Here is a 17,764-nt window from a genome sequence, read left to right as displayed (position 1 = left end):
AAGTTCTACTTATACACCCACTGGGGAATAGTAATTATGTAACATTAACGGTTTGTTATCCTTTTTAGAAAAACCCAGTCACACACAGAATAAGCTAGCTGTATTTACAAGCTTTAGGCCTGCTCTATTATGCGGTTTACAGCGGGCCTGTCTGACTATCCTGGTAACAGATTTGTATATTACAGGTTGCAAATATTACAGTAACCAGAGTAATACTGATTTAAAACACGCCCCTTAAAAAAATAATGAAATGCCATTAAAACTTGCAGTTTCATGTTTGGCGATGGTACAGTAGCTGAGGCAGGAGTGGCCTTCACTGCCCCCTTCACAGTCTGCTCTCATACTATATCCCTTGAGCCTGTGGAAGTGCCACAGCCAGCACATTAAAGCAGGTTCTTACTGTCTAATTTCTGCCTGTTGAGCGGGTTTGTGCCATAGAGCAGGACGTGGGGCTCCGAGTGAACTGTCTGCAGCTCCTCCAGTGTCGCCTTCCTTCCACGAATACACTGAGGAGCCAGAGAAAAGAACAAGCGTGTCAGTGACAATCATCCCCCGGCAGAGCCATCAGTAACATGAAGAAGTGGACATGTGGGTCTGACATACTGCAGAGAGATGGACAGAGTCCCCTCCATATACTTAAGATAATCATAACAACTTGTGCTCAAGAATTGGACAAGCTGTTCTCTAGAGATCTATGTAAAAAGGTGTGACAAATAGAAAGACGGTCACGGAGCCACCATATACTATCGGACTATACACTCAGAAACTTGCTAAAAATGTCCTTTTCAAGTTCCATCATAATTAGTTCTCTATATCTCTAGGTCAATTAATCCATAAGCTTCTATGGACACAGTTGACAAGAATACAAGACAACCTGGAAAACAAGTGCATGTGCTGCAGTACGTTAGTAAAGAAACAATGGCAATTTGAAAGTGGGAAAGTCCATGTCCATGTATTGTATTTGTCGGTACTTTATTTACCATAAAACAGTTAGTAAAATATATATTTTTTATTTATTAAAAACTTATAGTGGGACCTATACAAAAACCTTACTGCCAACTACTGTAATTCAGTCTCAATGCAGTGACACTATAAAGCAATGGCCCTGAAACACAGGGAAATGGATGGGGAGCTCCAATGCGATAAGCCATAAGTATGGCACCACAATGGTACTATTTTATGGTATGGTATGGAACCCAATTGCAGTACTGCACCAGTGCCACTGTTTGTTTAATTTGCTTTTACTGTCTGCTAATAATTCTGCTACAGTTTCTTTAGGGTTTTACACTAATATTATAATAGGTTCCTATAGGGTCTTATTTTAAACCTTTCAGTAAAAGGGCTTCATTGCTTTATCTTAAAGCAGAATAACAGCTCAAACTAGGTGTTACTTGTGGGGGACATAGTCTATTTGTCACAGGGGGCAGGTTAGAAAATGGTTTCAATTTCAGTCCTGTAAGACTTATATACAGCTACTCAAATTCTCAATTTAACAGCAAGCATAGTAAACCTCTGTCACTAGGCGAGCATGCCACTGGCAAATCTGTGATGACAGCAAGTTAAAACAAAGAGTGTGTTTTACAAAGCCCTTGTGTACCAGATTACAGATAAGCAAGGCCCGCCTTTCATTGGACCCCAGTTCCTTTCAATCAGCCCTATTATAGAATAACAAACAAAGCAATTGAGATTTTGGTATGACATTAAATTCAAGTTGGTGGAGCAGAAATGTTGTTTTTTTGTAGTTAGTGGCTATATATATTATGTTGTCTTTGAACATTCAAAAAAAGAAAAAAAAGGACTTAAAGTACAGTACAGGCAATTCATGGTGCAATGCTGCCCTCTGCTGTTAGAATCAATTAATTATGTATATACTGTATACATTCCTTAATTGTTAAAGAGTTGCAAAGACCATTGGCACTTGCTTAAATTGCAAGCATGATATTATTTATAAAACTGGATATAAAACACCTGCCATACCAACTAAATCATTAAAGCCATTTAATGCATGTTTGAAATTGCATTGACTGCTTGTGTCAATTAAGTAACACTGATAGGCACCCCCTCCCACATTAGCTGACCGTGGAACGTTCAAATAAAATGTCTAAATATGAAATATAGCTTTAATAAAGCTAAATGGGAGGAAAGCAAACTATGTAAATATTTAAAAGGCAACAAATCAGCTTTTTACCAGTTTGTAATGACAATAAAACCAGTAGGGAATGCCCTCTAATGGGTGTCCTATTGCTGGATTTCTCTGTAATCTTTACCTCGCACTGGTTTCGAAGGCCAGTCTCTTGAAGCCGAGACCATATGCTCTGGATCCTCCCGGCGTGCTCTGGGTGTGTGTTGGTGTTGCCACACATGCACTGGTGCTTCAGCATGAGTGTGTCGTACACCAGACCTGCAGCACACACACACAATCAACAAAGATTACAGGGGCACTCTCAGGGTAATACACACACAAAATTGAAAGGAAACAGCAAAGTACAACGAAGAAAACAAAAAAGATGCGTGTTAAGAACACACATTCAGTTAGACGTGTGTATTTGGGGGTTTTGGTTCCCACAATTTACCTTTTAAAAGTAGCAAATATGGTCTCCACGCTGTTTAATTACTGTTTACAGTATGTACAATAAGATAATCACACAATAATTCAGACTTCAAGTTAATAGCTTTAGCTGAGTTTAAGATTTGACACATCGTGAGTATTTAGGATCGCTGTTCATTTTGTGACCTTGCTCTGATGTCGACTGTATTAGTTGTTTGTATTGTATTGTGATATTGTGTATGCACAGTAAAACCTACATATAAACTTACATATCAATATAATTTTACAAACAGTAAAAGTTTAAGAAATTTACAGGCATTAAAAAATATACTGGATAAACAGCTACATGTTACAAACATGCACAAGACGAGCAACAGACATTATCAAATACACCATTTTAGTAATCTTTAATTTACTGTGGCGACTAGTTGACTATTTTGACCTTGACTATTTGGCAAATAAGCAGCCATCCCCACCCCTGCTTCCACCTGCACTCATGAAAACGCGGGGTCTTGACTACCTAATGGGATTTGACACTGACCGGTGGTGAATCGAGGCTTGGTGGGCGGCTCCTGCACAGAGATGGGGAAGGTAGCTGAGGCAGGGGAGGACTGGGCTCTGGAGAGGGGCCGGTGCCCTGCAAAGCTGATGGGGATCCCGGCCGCCTCCATAGACGCCTGGTAGTTCCTCAGCTGGTGGATGCGTTGCTGTTCCAGTAACAAGGCTTGCTGTGGAATACAGGATATCTTTAAAGACAGTTGGGAAAGTTACTTTTAAAACAAAAAAAAATAAGTTACAATTACAAATAGTTATTTCTCAGGCACAGTTTGCCCATGTCCATTAAACAAAACTACATGACCTACAATGGAAGTGAACAAAATGTAAGATTCCCAGATTTATGTCATTAGGTAAAACTCCTTTAACCTTTCCAGTTCCTTTGACAAGACTTGCTATAATCCAAAGACAAGAAGTCTCAACACAAATGTGTTGTTAAAGATAATGTGCTACCTACAAAAAGTGTATTCACTATAAAAAATACACTGGCTCTTTGTGGTAAAGTGGGATCCTATTGTACTGCATTGATTTCTTAGCATATCAAATTAAATGGATGTGTGTACAAAACACATACAGTGGCTCTCAAAAGTATTCACCCCCCTTGGACTTTTCCACATTTTATTGTGTTACAACATGGAATCAAAATGGATTAAATTAGGAGTTTTTGCCACTGATCAACACAAAAAAAGTCCATAATGTCAAAGTGAAAAATAAAATCTACAAATTGTTCTAAATTAATTACAAATATAAAACAGAAAAATAATTGATTGCATAAGTATTGACCTCCTTTGCTATGACACACCTAAATAAGCTCTGGTGCAACCAATTGTCTTTAGAAGTCACATAATTAGTTGAATGGAGTCCACCTTTATGCAATTAAGGTGTTTCACATGATTTCAGGTTAAATACACCTTCTCTGGGAGGTCCCACAGTTGGTTAGTACATTTCCTAACAAAAACTGCATCATGAAGACGAAGGAACAGTCAAAGCAAATCCGGAATAAGGTTCTTCAAAAGCACCAATCAGGGGTAGGATATAAGAACATTTCCAAGGCATTGAATATCCCCCGAAGTCCATTATTAAGAAATGGAGAGAATATGGCACAACTGAATCTGTCTTGAACAAGCCATCCTCAAAAACTGAGTATCTGGGTGAGAAGGGCACAAGAGGCCTATGGCAACTCTAAAGGAGTTATAGTCTTCCACGGCTGAGCAGAGAAACACTGTGCATACGGCAACAATAGCCCAGGTGCTTCACAAAACTGGCCTTTATGGGAGAGTGGCAAAAAGAAAGCCATTGTTGAAAAAAAAAAAAAAAACTCACATCAAATCTCAGCTAGAGTTTACCGGAAGGCATGTGGAAGTCTATGAAACCAAGTGGAAGATGTTTCTATGGTCTGATAAGACCAAAATAGAGCTTTCTGGCCTCAACGCTAACCGCTATGTTTGGCGCAAGCCTAACACCATACATCATCCTGAGAACACCATCCCTACCGTGAAGCATGATGGTGGCAGCATCATGCTATGGGGATGCTTCTCTGCGTTACGGCCTGGAAAGCTTGTGAAGATAGAGGGCAAAATGGATGCAGCAAAGTACAGAGAAATCCTGGAGGAAAATCTGCTGAAGTCTGCAAGAGACCTGGGACTTGGGAGAAGATTCATTTTCCAGCAGGACAATGACCCCAAACATACAGCCAAAGCCACACTGGAGTGGCTCAAAAACAAAAAGGTCAATGTCCTGGAGTGGCCCAGTCAAAGCCCGGACCTCAATCCAATTGAGAATATGTGGAAAGAGTTGAAAATTGCTGTTCATCAAAGGTCTCCATCCAACTTGACAGTACTTGAGCAATTTTACAAAGAAGAATGGACAAAAATTGCAGTGTCCAGATGGGCAAAGCTGGTAGAGACTTATCCAAATAGACTTATTGCTGTAATTGCTGCCAAAAGGTGTCTCTACCAAATATTGACTCAAGGGGGTGAATACCTATGCAATCAATTATTTTCTGTTTTGTATTTGTAATTAATTTAGAACAATTTGTAGATTTTATTTTTCACTTAGACATTATGGACTTTTTTGTGTTGATCAGTGGCAAAAACTCCTAATTAAATCCATTTTGATTCCATATTGTAACACAATAAAATGCGGAAAAGTCCAAGGGGGGTGAATACTTTTGAAAGCCACTGTACACAATGCCTGAAGGAACATAATGTTTTGCCACCTGCTCAAAATCAAGTATTGCTTAATGATGAATCTTCTTTAATTTGAGACAAAAAACTAAACAAACGTATAATTCATACCAAATCTGGTACCCCATTAAATGTAGAATGTGTTTTTTTTATTTTACACATAATTTATGCATTTCTTTCCATTTCATCTTTTTGACGGATCGAGTGTAATATTATTTGCTGCATTGCTTCCTCTGCATTGTGCTGCTCTACATAGACAGTATGTTCAATAGAGTATTGGAACCATACATCTAGGAAATAGGTTTGGTTACAGTTTCGTATTTTGCGTTTCTAGAAAATACATATATAAACAATTAAATAGATGCAGCTTTACAATGATAACCTTTTTGTACTAGACCGGGGGTTTGGAATATAATATCAGGGGTAACCAAGTGTGCATTATCTGCTGTTCACTGCCACTCATTCAGCATGGCGGTGCACTTCAATTTAAAGGGCTAGTCTCTAGCAGACAAAGCTGGCTACACTAATTAGCAGCTGTGCCGCGCCCTTGTCGAAGCTGTCTGTATAATGTTACACACCGGATACACCACTAAAAAGATGGAATACAAATATTAAATAAAGTATTTACCAATGCTTTCAATAGAAGTGTTATTGTCTAAATGTGTTAACTTTCAACAGTGTATTGGCATATTACATTGCCATATTGTATAGTTTTTTAAAGTACCCTGTGTGATTGAGAAGTAATCAAACATGTGTAACAGTTCTCTGTAAAGACTCGCTCTGAAATGACTAGTACTGTAGTAGGCTCATACCTAACAGCAGGGTGGAAAGTGGTTTTACATTTATTTACTTTTTGTTTTGTGCTTCAATTGTTCTGGAATTATAGATATACCTGATAATTTCACAATGATTACCACATACCTTAAAAAAGAAAAAAATATATACCTTCGAGCTGTTACTTGTGAAACATCAGTACAACACTTAAAACAGTAGGCAGCCAATTCTGGCCCATCTACATACGCTCATCCGGTTACTGGAAGCTGACTGATCCCAAAGCTTTGTCAATGCTTGATTGATCCCAATGATTCAGAGTGATTGGCTTGTTAACCCGTTCCACACCCTCACCACTCTCTCTGTAGAAAGTGTACCCTCTGTTCTAAGTCTGTCTCCAGCAAATTTTTAACTGTGTCATTGGTTCTGGTTTCTGAGTAGTTTACAGTATTGTCTAGGGTTAGCTTTGTCAACTCCTTTTAACATTTTAAAAATGTCACTCAAGTTCCCCTAATTTTACTCTAAGCTAAATAGATTCAGTTCAATCTCCACAAAATACTCTCCTAAGCCCTGAGGTTAGCTTGGTTTCCGCACCAATGGATAAGCACTTCTGTAGACACATGTAAAACTCTAGTGTATGTATGTACCGCCATTATATCACTATCACCAGGGATGTGCACTCCCGTTGGCAGATATGATAAATGACCCTGCTTCACTGTTAAAGCATGTGCTTCCCATTTGCCTTGTAAATGGTTCTCTCTGGGTCTTATTTGAAAATTGAGGCATTTCCCAGGCTGGGAATAAACAGAGCAAACATACTCCTGGGGAGAGTATTTAACATGGACACAAGGCAAAACACGCTTGAAAAACATTCCGTGTGACCCAGATAGAGGGTAGATTATTGCTTCTGCTAACAAAACCACCAGGGACCTCATTGAGCACCAAATGAGACAGCCTTGTTCGAAGAGTTATAATTGCTTTACATTTCCGACAGGACTTCTAAAGCACTGTTGGTGTATGCTAGGGATGAAGGTTTGAAGGGGTAAATGTTCTAAATGTCATGTGTTTGCATTCTGAAGTAAAATAAAAATGACTGCAACCAAAGTGGATTATTTTTCCATTCCTTTTTCAGGTGAGGTTCTACAAGATGGAAATAAATAAAACAAAAAGGAAATATTTACTATGGTGTGTTTGTATCATTGTGAAATGTGACAAATATTTAAAAAATATACTAAAATGGGCTTACATACTGTAGGATTCGATACAAATGGGATATTGAAGAACGTGGCAATAGCAAGTCCATTTCTGTAAATACACCCTATGGCAGTTCCATTTAAGAGGAACAACTTCCATAGTAAATATTTAAATCAGTCACTTACATCAATTTATTTAGTATATTAAATTAATTGCTTTGCAATGCGAAAAATAATGTTCTAGATACACTAAATGATTTAAACAATTATTTTGGCATCCAATTTGACTGTAAACAGTAATCTAAAATAAATGCTTTATTTTATTCTTAAGAATAGCTTAACCAGTGCGAAATGCATTTAGGAGCTGCAGTAGCCTGAACTTCATCCCCAGGCAAAGTGTATTTTCACATTTAAAAACTGAGCTGCCAGTATGAGATCTCTACTGCCCCTGGGTGACTTAACATGCCATAAGTAATGAGTAAAGTGCATTTTGAATGTGTCTTAGTTGTACATTTCTTTAAAAAAAACAGTGACTTTAAATACATTTAAATAAAGACCCAGTTTATAACACGATTCTAAATAACTTGAAATATACAACTCAGGAATTTAATTCAATGGCTCTTTGGTATTCTTGAAGAACATCTTGGTATATGATAACACAGTGATCTTAACTAATGCATTCCAGAATCACTTCTGTTTCAGTCACCATATCCTGCTGACTTCTTAATACTCAGACATGTAAAGCACTCCAGTGGCCTGAGGTCTGTTCTGAAATACAGCTACTGCACCACTGTACCCTGCCCCGCCTCTAACATTGTTCTTGGAGGTATTTCTTATATCCACTAGGGGCAGAGCGTTGCAGAGGGCTGGTTAACGGTAACCTTCTGATGTACCAGCTGACCTTGGAAGTAAGACATTTTTGGGAGCTTTATTGACACATGGGTGCTCTAAATCTCTGTCTTCACATCCTGGTGGTTTTATTTTTTAAACTGAAAATGACACATTAGTTAAGACAAGTATGATATTTCTGACCCGTACCAAGTTTAGCCCTCTCTGGCCTTATCTTAGTGCCTCATGTTAACAAATGCAGTCAAAAATCACTTGGAACCTCTTGGGACTGCTTAGTCCCAGTCTAAGGTAGTGTAGAAATATATTTAAAAAATGTTTTGTCCTGTTCTCATGTATCAATAAAGGAGTTTATTCTTCTGCTTGACAAAAATAATTAAAGACTGAAAGGGTTAACCCCCCCTCTGTGGCCTCAAAGTTCAGTTGGTACACAAGCATGTAACTATAACTGTCCCTCAGCAACACTCAAGCTGTTAACTTCTAGTTATGTAATATTACCAGGTCGCTAATGACACTCTGTAGTAAAAGGCTTGGTGAATTCTGCCCCCTGGTGTTTACCTGACTGAACAGCCCCTCCTGCTCAGCCTGCCTCTGCCTGTGCTCCAGCTCCTCATTTTGTTGCTGTTGCTGCTGGGCCTCGTCCTCTTCGCTCTCCAGAGGCTCCTGCTTGACCTGGATGAGGCGGGGCTGCCCCTCCTTGGGGGCTCTGTCTCGGAAGGGCTCGTCCGCCAGGGCCTGGTGTTCTCGGAGCTCTTCCTCAGTCTCCTCGGGGTGGCTCTCATGCTGCCGGCTCGGCTCACTCGGCTTCGGGATCATCTAGAGGTGTAGGGGGGCACAGTTATTCATTTCAGAAGGCTTATGTTTATTCAAGATAATTTCTCTTCTTTTTTCCTATCTTATTATGGTAAATTTGGACTGTGTTGTGTTTTTTTTTTTTAAAGTGTACCGTTCCTTTTTATCACAGGAAAACATAATTTGCAATCCCAGTGACGGCGAATAGTGGAGATATTATACTTGCCATATCATATACATTTAATCTTTAATCAATATGATTATGCTTTACCATATTTATATATGCTTTATCAAGATTTCACTGTGTTCACTGTTGAGTCCATTAGAGGTTAGTTTTAGATGGACCCAATAATTTGGCATTTTTTGTGGAATTAGAGTCTGTCACTGATCATTGATCAAGTCTCAGCTGTATTTCAGCTGCAGCTGGAACATTGACTTTGCTTACAATCTCACATGGTTGCTAGGAATTAACGACTTAGAGGAAGGTTTTTTTTTTGTTTTTTTTTTATTATCTGCACGCAAGCAGACACTGTTGGATAGGATCCCCCCCATCCCCCCGCTGTAACACGATGAGGAGAAGCAGTTCCTGACGGTTTTGCCTCTAACCCAGAGCCAATGCAATGCTTCCTCTGGATTCCAGCGCGATGACTTTGCAAAGCCAGGATGCAAACCTGCACCGCACCGCCCTGAATGTACAAGTAATCCTGCACACCAAGAGGCCGTGCCTTTACCAGATGAGCCTTTGGGAACCCCCACCCAACGGATAAGGCCCTTTCAATCTCAAGGTAGTACCTCAACTTGAACGTATTGGGTATTGCTACATGATCATCAGTTATAAATAACTGCCAAACGCAGTTTTACTTATAACAAAACAGAAACTGCACAATGAACACACATCAATCAATAAGAAAAATGTGGTTGCTTTGCCAATTAAAATGTTCTCTTTTTGTCAAACATATTTGTTACCGTTTGGATCTCAAGGGGATTAGCCTGCAGCATTACCTAACTTATTATGATAAAATACTACAAGCCAGCAGTAACAGGTTTAAGCAGGCATTCTTACAGTTGATCGGAAAAGCTTTTGTAATTCTGTGTTACCCCCTGCTGGCTGGAAAGAGTTAAGGAACACAGTTTGTTAGCGAGGCTATAGTTCGGCTTGCAAAATCCGTCGACACAAATACTCAGGACATTTACCAACACCTCTGGAGCGGCTGAAAATAAGAGTTCCACCCCCACACCTCCTCTCCCCTGTCCGACTGAACTGATCTCAAGGCACTGAACGAAACCTGGTGCTTGGGAATGAAAGCGCCACTGAGATGCCCTTTCTTTTACTGTTTAAAAGAAAGAAAATACAGCATGTAAAGCCCATTTATGTACAAACTGTATGTGCACACACACGGACAGGCATGCACATACACATTATCATACGTTATCATTTGATTATTCACTAATTTGGTCGAATCCCTGCTATGGTGGTTGGAAAATGTCTTTAACAACATTGTGTGACTTTTATACTGCACTTTAAACTGATTTTCAGCTCCAGTGTGTACAGCATTTACTTTTTGGTACACCAAAACAAGAGCTACAAATTCAATTATTCAAGCTTAAATATGTTGTACTTATTTATATACAAATCGTTACTGTCTCACAAACTCAGTTATACACAGTATCCAGTGTGAGAACAGCCCTAAAATGTAACTTCCTAATACTGTGTGTTAATTACGGCAGGAGAAAAAAACTAAACCTTTTCAACCCACAATATAACAAAATGTACCTAAGTGAAATTATGAACCAAAACAAGAATTCAAGTTGCAGAGGGGCTTAGAATGCCCCATATTCCAAAGTGCCTAACTCTAAGCACATACTAAAATCACAGTGTAGATGCAAGTCTCCATGGCAACAGCAGCTTCAGAACACATCCAATGTGTGTGTGTTTGAATCAAGTCCAGCTCTGGCACTGCTTCCAGAGGAACATCATTGACGTCAGAGCTCTCTGGAATTGCCTCATCCCTGCCTCCTTCTACAAACAAGCTTTCTGTTTTTCTCATTTAGACAGAAACACTCCCATAGCACTTTGAGTGTCATGCAGGTTTTTTTTTTGTCCCAGTGATTCATTTGTAAGCTCTTTTCATACATTATGTGTTGGGGGGGGGGGGGGCGACAAGAACACACACACAGAAAGAAAGTAAGTTGGAACTATAACAAAAAAAAAAAATCACAGACTTATGAAACTCAGAGCCACTTTTTCCCCCAAAGGAAACAAACCATAGAGTAACAAGCCAACAGTAACAGGTTTAAGCAGGCATTCTCACAGCTGATCGGAAAAGCTATTTGTAATTTTGCATTTCCCCCCTGCTGGCAGGAAAGAGTTAAGGAACACAGTTTGTTAGCAAGGCTATAGTTCGGCTTGCAATATGCGTCGACACAAATCCTCAGGACATTTAAAAAAAATGAACCTTTAAGTGAAGATGAGCTACCAACACTCCTACACCTCGCACCTCTGGAGCTGCTGGAAATAAAAGAGTTCCACCCCCACACCTCTTCTCTCCCCTGTTCGAATGAACTGATCTCAAGGCACTGAAAGAAACCTGTTGCTTGGTAATTCCACTGTCCTATAATGATAAAGAATGACTTACTTAATTAACTAAGATCAAAAATTATTCTATAAATCATGTTTTTTTTTTTTTTTTTTTTTTATTACAAAACTGTGCTGAATTATACAGTGTGACAGTTTACTGTACCCCCCAAAAATAAAGGTATAAACAGCTGTAAACACTTAAATATTTTAGAATAATCTCTATGACAGTACATACAGTCGAAATAATTAAAGGATTGCATGTTCATTTTCCTTTAAGTAAACAAGGATACTACTGTACAATACCCAAGGGGCATGTATGCACTTACACAACATACTTCATTATAAACTTAGATAAGAAAAATCACATGACTTGCTGCTGGACAAGATTAACGTTGATTTTAAGCAGACAAGACTTACAAATCATTCCGGATTCCAGAATAGACAGGGTCCGGATTGTAGAGGGTATTACACCATTCATTTCAATAAATGCCAGCTTTTACAGGGTCTGGATTTGACAGGTTTTACTGTAATATTTTTACTTGACTCTTAAATTGCATTTACTTTCATATTGCATGTCCCTGTGCATTATACTTGAATAAGGGACATTTTCAACATAACTTTATAAGAGAAAATGTAAAATCCATGCCAGTTCAGCTACATTACATTGTATTTAAATGGTGGTTCAACCTTTTGCTTTAATACGGGAATTAGCTAATTCAATTCTTGCCCTCAAACTGAATTTCTAAAGTTATTGACCTCGGGCAGGCTGGTAATTGGGGTGAACTTGTTAGTACAGTGAATGTGACTGAACACAGCTGTAGAGTATGCAGTGTAAAACGCACTGGTAAACTGACAACGGTCCAATTAGAAAACAATTTCCTAATTGAATATCAGTAAGGTAATAATCACCAATAATCACTGTGAACACTTTATTATTAAACAGCAATACAAATGAGTCTTCACAAAACCCTAAAAATACCTGCATGGAAGTGCATACTATTATACATTTTACATTATACATTCCATTTTATTCATTAAATTCTCCCTAACTAAAATGTGTTATTTGTGCCAGTAAAAAGTCAAAATGTTTGTCACTCAATTTATTAAGTTGCTGTGAACGGGAGAGAAGGAATCTGAGCTGCAAATCTACCTCCAGACCAAGAAGGGAGCTAATCGGTGGTACACCTTCACAGGGATGGGCAGACTTGATGGTAGAATGGAACCAGATGTCAGCCATCTTGGGAAAAAGACTGCTGAGCAACTCTATTGTGATCAGCTGTGTGAGTTTAGCAGTACAAAGGGGACGCGAGTATGGTCCCTTACGTTAAAACACTAACCCCAGAGCACCACTACCTCTGTACAGCACAGTGCCACAGCACACAAACCCCAGAGCACCACTACTTCTGTACAGCAGAGCGCCAGAGCACACAAACCCCAGAGCACCACTACCTCTGTACAGCACAGCACCACAGCACACAAACCCCAGAGCACCACTATCCTCTACACAGCACAGCACCATAGCACACAAACCCCAGAGCACTACTACCTCTGCACAGCACAGCACACAAACCCCAGAGCACCACTACCTCTGTACAGCACAGCACCACAGCACACAAACCCCAGAGCACCACTATCCTCTACACAGCACAGCACCATAGCACACAAACCCCAGAGCACCACTACCTCTGCACAGCACAACACCATAGCACACAAACCCCAGAGCACCACTACCTCTATACAGCACAGTATCACAGCACACAAACCCCAGAGCACCACTACCTCTGCACAGCACAACACCAAGCACACAAACCCCAGAGCACCACTACCTCTGTACAGCACAGCACCACAGCACACAAACCCCAGAGCACCACTACCTCTGCACAGCACAGCACCACAGCACACAAACCCCAGAGCACCACTACCTCTGCACAGCACAGCACCACAGCACACAAACCCCAGAGCACCACTACCTCTGCACAGCACAGCACCACAGCACACAAACCCCAGAGCACCACTACCTCTGCACAGCACAGCACCACAGCACACAAACCCCAGAGCACCACTACCTCTGTACAGCACAGTATCACAGCACACAAACCCCAGAGCACCACTACCTCTACACAGCACAGCACCATAGCACACAAACCTCAGAGCACCACTACCTCTGCACAGCACAGCACCATAGCACACAAACCCCAGAGCACCACTACCTCTGTACAACACAGCACCACAGCACACAAACCCCAGAGCACCACTACCTCTGCACAGCACAGCACCATAGCACACAAACCCCAGAGCACCACTACCTCTGTACAGCACAGCACCACAGCACACAAACCCCAGAGCACCACTACCTCTGTACAGCACAGCACCACAGCAACAACTTATTTCACCCGCAGCACTTTTCTGCGCACTTGTAAAATTATTGCATTTTGACTATTATTTGTTCAATATTTTTGTTTGGAGCTGGAAACCCGCTGTTTTAACCCCCATACCTCTGCTGGTATATGGAGTGGATAATAAAAACTGACCTTTTTATTGTAAATATACCTCCAGACTGGACACTCATTTCCTCCCACACCACTTACATCCTGACAGTTGCTTTTAGTATTTCCAAATTCATTCAATTCTGGCATTTCTTATCATATAGAGACAAGGGGAAGGGTTTTAGTCTAGCACTACGCAAGGAAATCACATGTTACTGGATAGTGCAGCAGGGTGAATATGCAATCAACGCATGTTTAGTTGAGGCTCACAAAAGCCATGGCGATCAATAATGGTTTATTGTTGCCTCTCTACTCACTGAACCAATTTTGTAATACAAAATGGCATTATACACTAGAACCCTTCGCAATCCACCTAACACAAAGCCACTACTTTATTAAACGAATGTCCCGCTGTCATTATCCTTGTGCATTTCATTAAAATGCTTTAAACCCACAAGATATTTACCACGTTTTTTATAACGCTTGGTAAACAATACTCATAATGAAATTTACTTTAACAAAACTGCCAACAAAGTAACAAAATAACTTTATTGACTCACCAATATAAAACATTCAACATTTCACTACAGCATGTACCGAAACAGTAGCTTCATCATTTCATATACTGTATGTTACTTCTTCAAGAAATTAACACAGTGTGCAATCTGATAATTGAATCAATCCAAGAATGAAAAACACTTAATTGACTTCCAGCTTCATCGAATCAATGACAATAAAAGGTTTTGGCTGTAGGTGATTCCATTCAGACATTTGAGTGTTGTAAGCTGACATTTGTTCCCGACTATTATATTTGACATTAAAACCCAGGGAGCAGTGACATGATTGATATAAACATAGGTCAAAATGGAGTTTGGTCGTTAAGCAAACTGTCTGAACAAAACTAAATACAGAAGGTATTCTACCCAGAAAACACTGTTAAAAAAGAAAACACTGTTAATATGTTCTCTGCATCTGTGGGTACTGTAGCCCAGGTTCCCTTTAGGGGAGGGGACTATTGAGGGTTTAGATCTAGAGGTTTCCCTATAGCGAGGGCTCTACACTACAAAAACCAATTTTGTGAAAATGCTGAGCATTGGTTTGGAATGTTAGTAAAGGAAAGTTGAATTAGCAAAGTCTTTATTAACTACACTGACAGTGAATTTGGTCTCTACCAACCACACAGCACACAGTACTATGACCCATGGTCAGGAACCAAGAGACCAAGTCTAGTGCTCTTCACATGGGAAATGAACTTCGTAGAACCTCTTTTTTTTACTTCTGCAGTGAGGACCATTTCCAGTAGGGGAGGCAACTTCTGAAGGGGAGCCTTCAGCTGCCCCAGTGACCCTAAAAAAAGCACTACAAGAACATGGCTTTTCAGGATTATTCGGGTAGGGCAATGGAACTGTGCATTCAAACTCCTGAAAATAGTTTGTTTAAAGTCTAATACAGTTTATATACTGTACGGCTTCTCTGAATTTCTGTGACTTTCTGACTAGAAATCCTAATATTGCAGAAGCGATAACATCCCTTAACAAACAACAACAATAATATAAAATAAATAAATACAATTATTTGGCAACTACCTCAAACTTGACTGGGTTTCAGTAAGAAAAGAGTGGCTGCTAGAGTTTTATTTTCTTTCTTTCACGTGTAACTAAAAACCTTCAAAACAACATTTTATGTAAAAACTGAACAAAATTGAAAGTAAAATTAACAAAATACTCATAACTACTCCAAAAATACCCACTGTTGCCTTAGAGAGTTTTACATAAGAACATTACGATGTTATGCATCTAGACTATGGCATTCATTGCTGAGTCATTTGTCAGATACCATTCATGTTTTAAAAGACTTAAAGACTTAATTATATTGCCAGCTTATTTCTAAAGCACCTTTAAATAAACTCACATTGTATTGTATGGAACTGCGTCATCATGGCTAAAATATGCAAAGGCTAAGCTGAATTAGAAACTCATACATAACTATCTGACAAGTTCTTTTGGCATATAGGTGTTGAAAAACATGTAGCCTACTTCAAAACAGAATAATGACAAAAAACTCTCTTCTCCCCACACACTTGTTGCCGTGCTGACGGGCGTTACCTACCTTGTTGAGGTGCAGCTGCTGCTGCTGGAACTGCTGCTTGTGTTTCTCCAGGAACTGCTGGTGCTGATGTTGGATGACAAGCTGCTGTAGGGCCTGTGCATTCTGGGGCAAGGGGGCGGACTGCGTGCGGCCTAGCGGGCGGTGCTGCCTCAGCTTGTGTATGGTGGGGGAGACCCGTTCACCGCCACCCACCAGGGACTGTGAGTGGAGGGGCAAGGCCCCGAGGCCTGAAACATACCAGTCTGGAGATAATGTGAAAGGAAAAAGAAAATGCAGAAAAAAACAGCAGCAGAATAAGAGGTAACAAAAGAGAAAAAGAGGGAAAAGGGAGGAGGTGGAGGAGGACAGCTGTTCAGTATCGCTGACACACAAAATTAAATGCAATTTAAAATAAAATAAAATGTTTCACCTGTGCAATTACTTCTTCACACATTGTTTATGTTAGTATGTGAACACAAGGGGCACATATATTTATTTTCTTGGCAGTATGGTTAACTATTTGCTAGCAATTTTTTATTGACTAATTATTTAAGGATATGTTGCAATGTTTATTTATTTATTTTGAATTTCCTAATTTGATAATAACTGGGAGGATCTCTAGAGAGGACAAGGGGTCTTTTTATTTCAGTAAAGGTGGTTAATAACACCGAAAATGTGGACTGATTTTCTTATATATAATTTTTTTTTAGTAAATAATTTTAAATAACTTATTTCATAATTAATATTCTTTTGCCTTGCACCTGGAATAAGCAGGGTTGTGCTAAATATGTATTTTGTAAATTTAGTTCCTAAGTGATCTTTTTTATTTTATTTTTTTAACACCTCAATAGCGGTAACTGGTAAACTGTAGATGTAAGTAACATTTTGACTACAAGTCTTTGAACTCAGGTTTGGGTCACATTCTTCAAGTGTAAAAATCTCTTAATGGTCCTATTAAGAGATAAGGGCGCTTGCTTGCATACTGTAGGTGTGAATGGGCTACTGTCGCTAGATACAGTTGTTAAAGGAGGCAAGAGAGGAATACATGAAAACTCGAAGAGAAAGGTAGTGTTTAGCTTGTATATCCTTTCTCTCGCTTTTGCCTACATGTACGTAGCAACAATTAGCCCATTTCCACCTACATAAGGGTAATGTTTATAACAGACAACAATTAGCTTGTTAACCCTTAGGGGAGTGGATACCACACTACCGAGGGATATGAGAATGTGAACCAAAACTCATTTCAACGAGACACTGAGAAAGATTTATAGTCAAAAACCTTTATTTAATTTACAAAGTTTCTTTTAGTAGTTTTATAACAACCTAATAAACAAAAAAACGTATAAAGCAGTTAAAAAGGCTAAGGCCTGTGCCTTACCTGTCAACAGCGGGTTTTGTGCAGTGGACTGCTCCAGCAGGACTATGTGCTGTAGGAGAGGGTTATGTGCATTCCCCCCGTCCCTCTCGAGTGCAGCGGCGCCCAGGTAGGAGGACAGGTGGGCACCGGGGATAAAGGGAGTGGTTCTGGAGAGCCCCTGCTGGAGCGCAGGCATGGCCAGGCGGTCACCTTCCTGCTGTCCTGAGGCAGTCTGCAGTGAGACGAGGAGGAAGCAGCAACTTAGAGGCCTTATCAATGCAATTATTTTTTTATCCCTGTTTTGAATGTTACTTTGTTGACAGATCAATTGGTCTATCAACAATGCCAGCAAAACTGAAGGTGA

At 39.8% G+C, this 17,764-nt stretch overlaps 1 protein-coding gene across 8 annotated transcripts in view; it reads right to left on the bottom strand.

Moving 5' to 3' along the window:
* LOC121322676 (histone deacetylase 4-like) overlaps positions 1–17,764 on the bottom strand; it is a 243,626-nt gene that overhangs the window by 35,687 nt on the left and 190,175 nt on the right. For 6 of the 8 annotated variants that reach the window (XM_041262877.1, XM_041262871.1, XM_041262870.1 and 3 more), the window contains 6 exons: positions 17,422–17,632; positions 16,065–16,306; positions 8,658–8,915; positions 3,090–3,276; positions 2,268–2,401; positions 401–506 (listed from right to left, as the gene is read on the bottom strand). In XM_041262877.1, coding sequence (XP_041118811.1) covers positions 401–506; positions 2,268–2,401; positions 3,090–3,276; positions 8,658–8,915; positions 16,065–16,306; positions 17,422–17,632 — 1,138 coding nt within the window. The remainder of the gene's footprint in view (positions 1–400; positions 507–2,267; positions 2,402–3,089; positions 3,277–8,657; positions 8,916–16,064; positions 16,307–17,421; positions 17,633–17,764) is intronic. The other 2 variants (XM_041262872.1, XM_041262874.1) reach the window with 1 other exon arrangement.

This window comes from Polyodon spathula, chromosome 11, assembly GCF_017654505.1.
Source record: "Polyodon spathula isolate WHYD16114869_AA chromosome 11, ASM1765450v1, whole genome shotgun sequence".
In the NCBI taxonomy this organism is placed as follows: domain Eukaryota; kingdom Metazoa; phylum Chordata; class Actinopteri; order Acipenseriformes; family Polyodontidae; genus Polyodon; species Polyodon spathula.
Note: the sequence above shows the minus strand (reverse complement) of the source record. Positions and strands in the feature narration are given on the sequence as shown.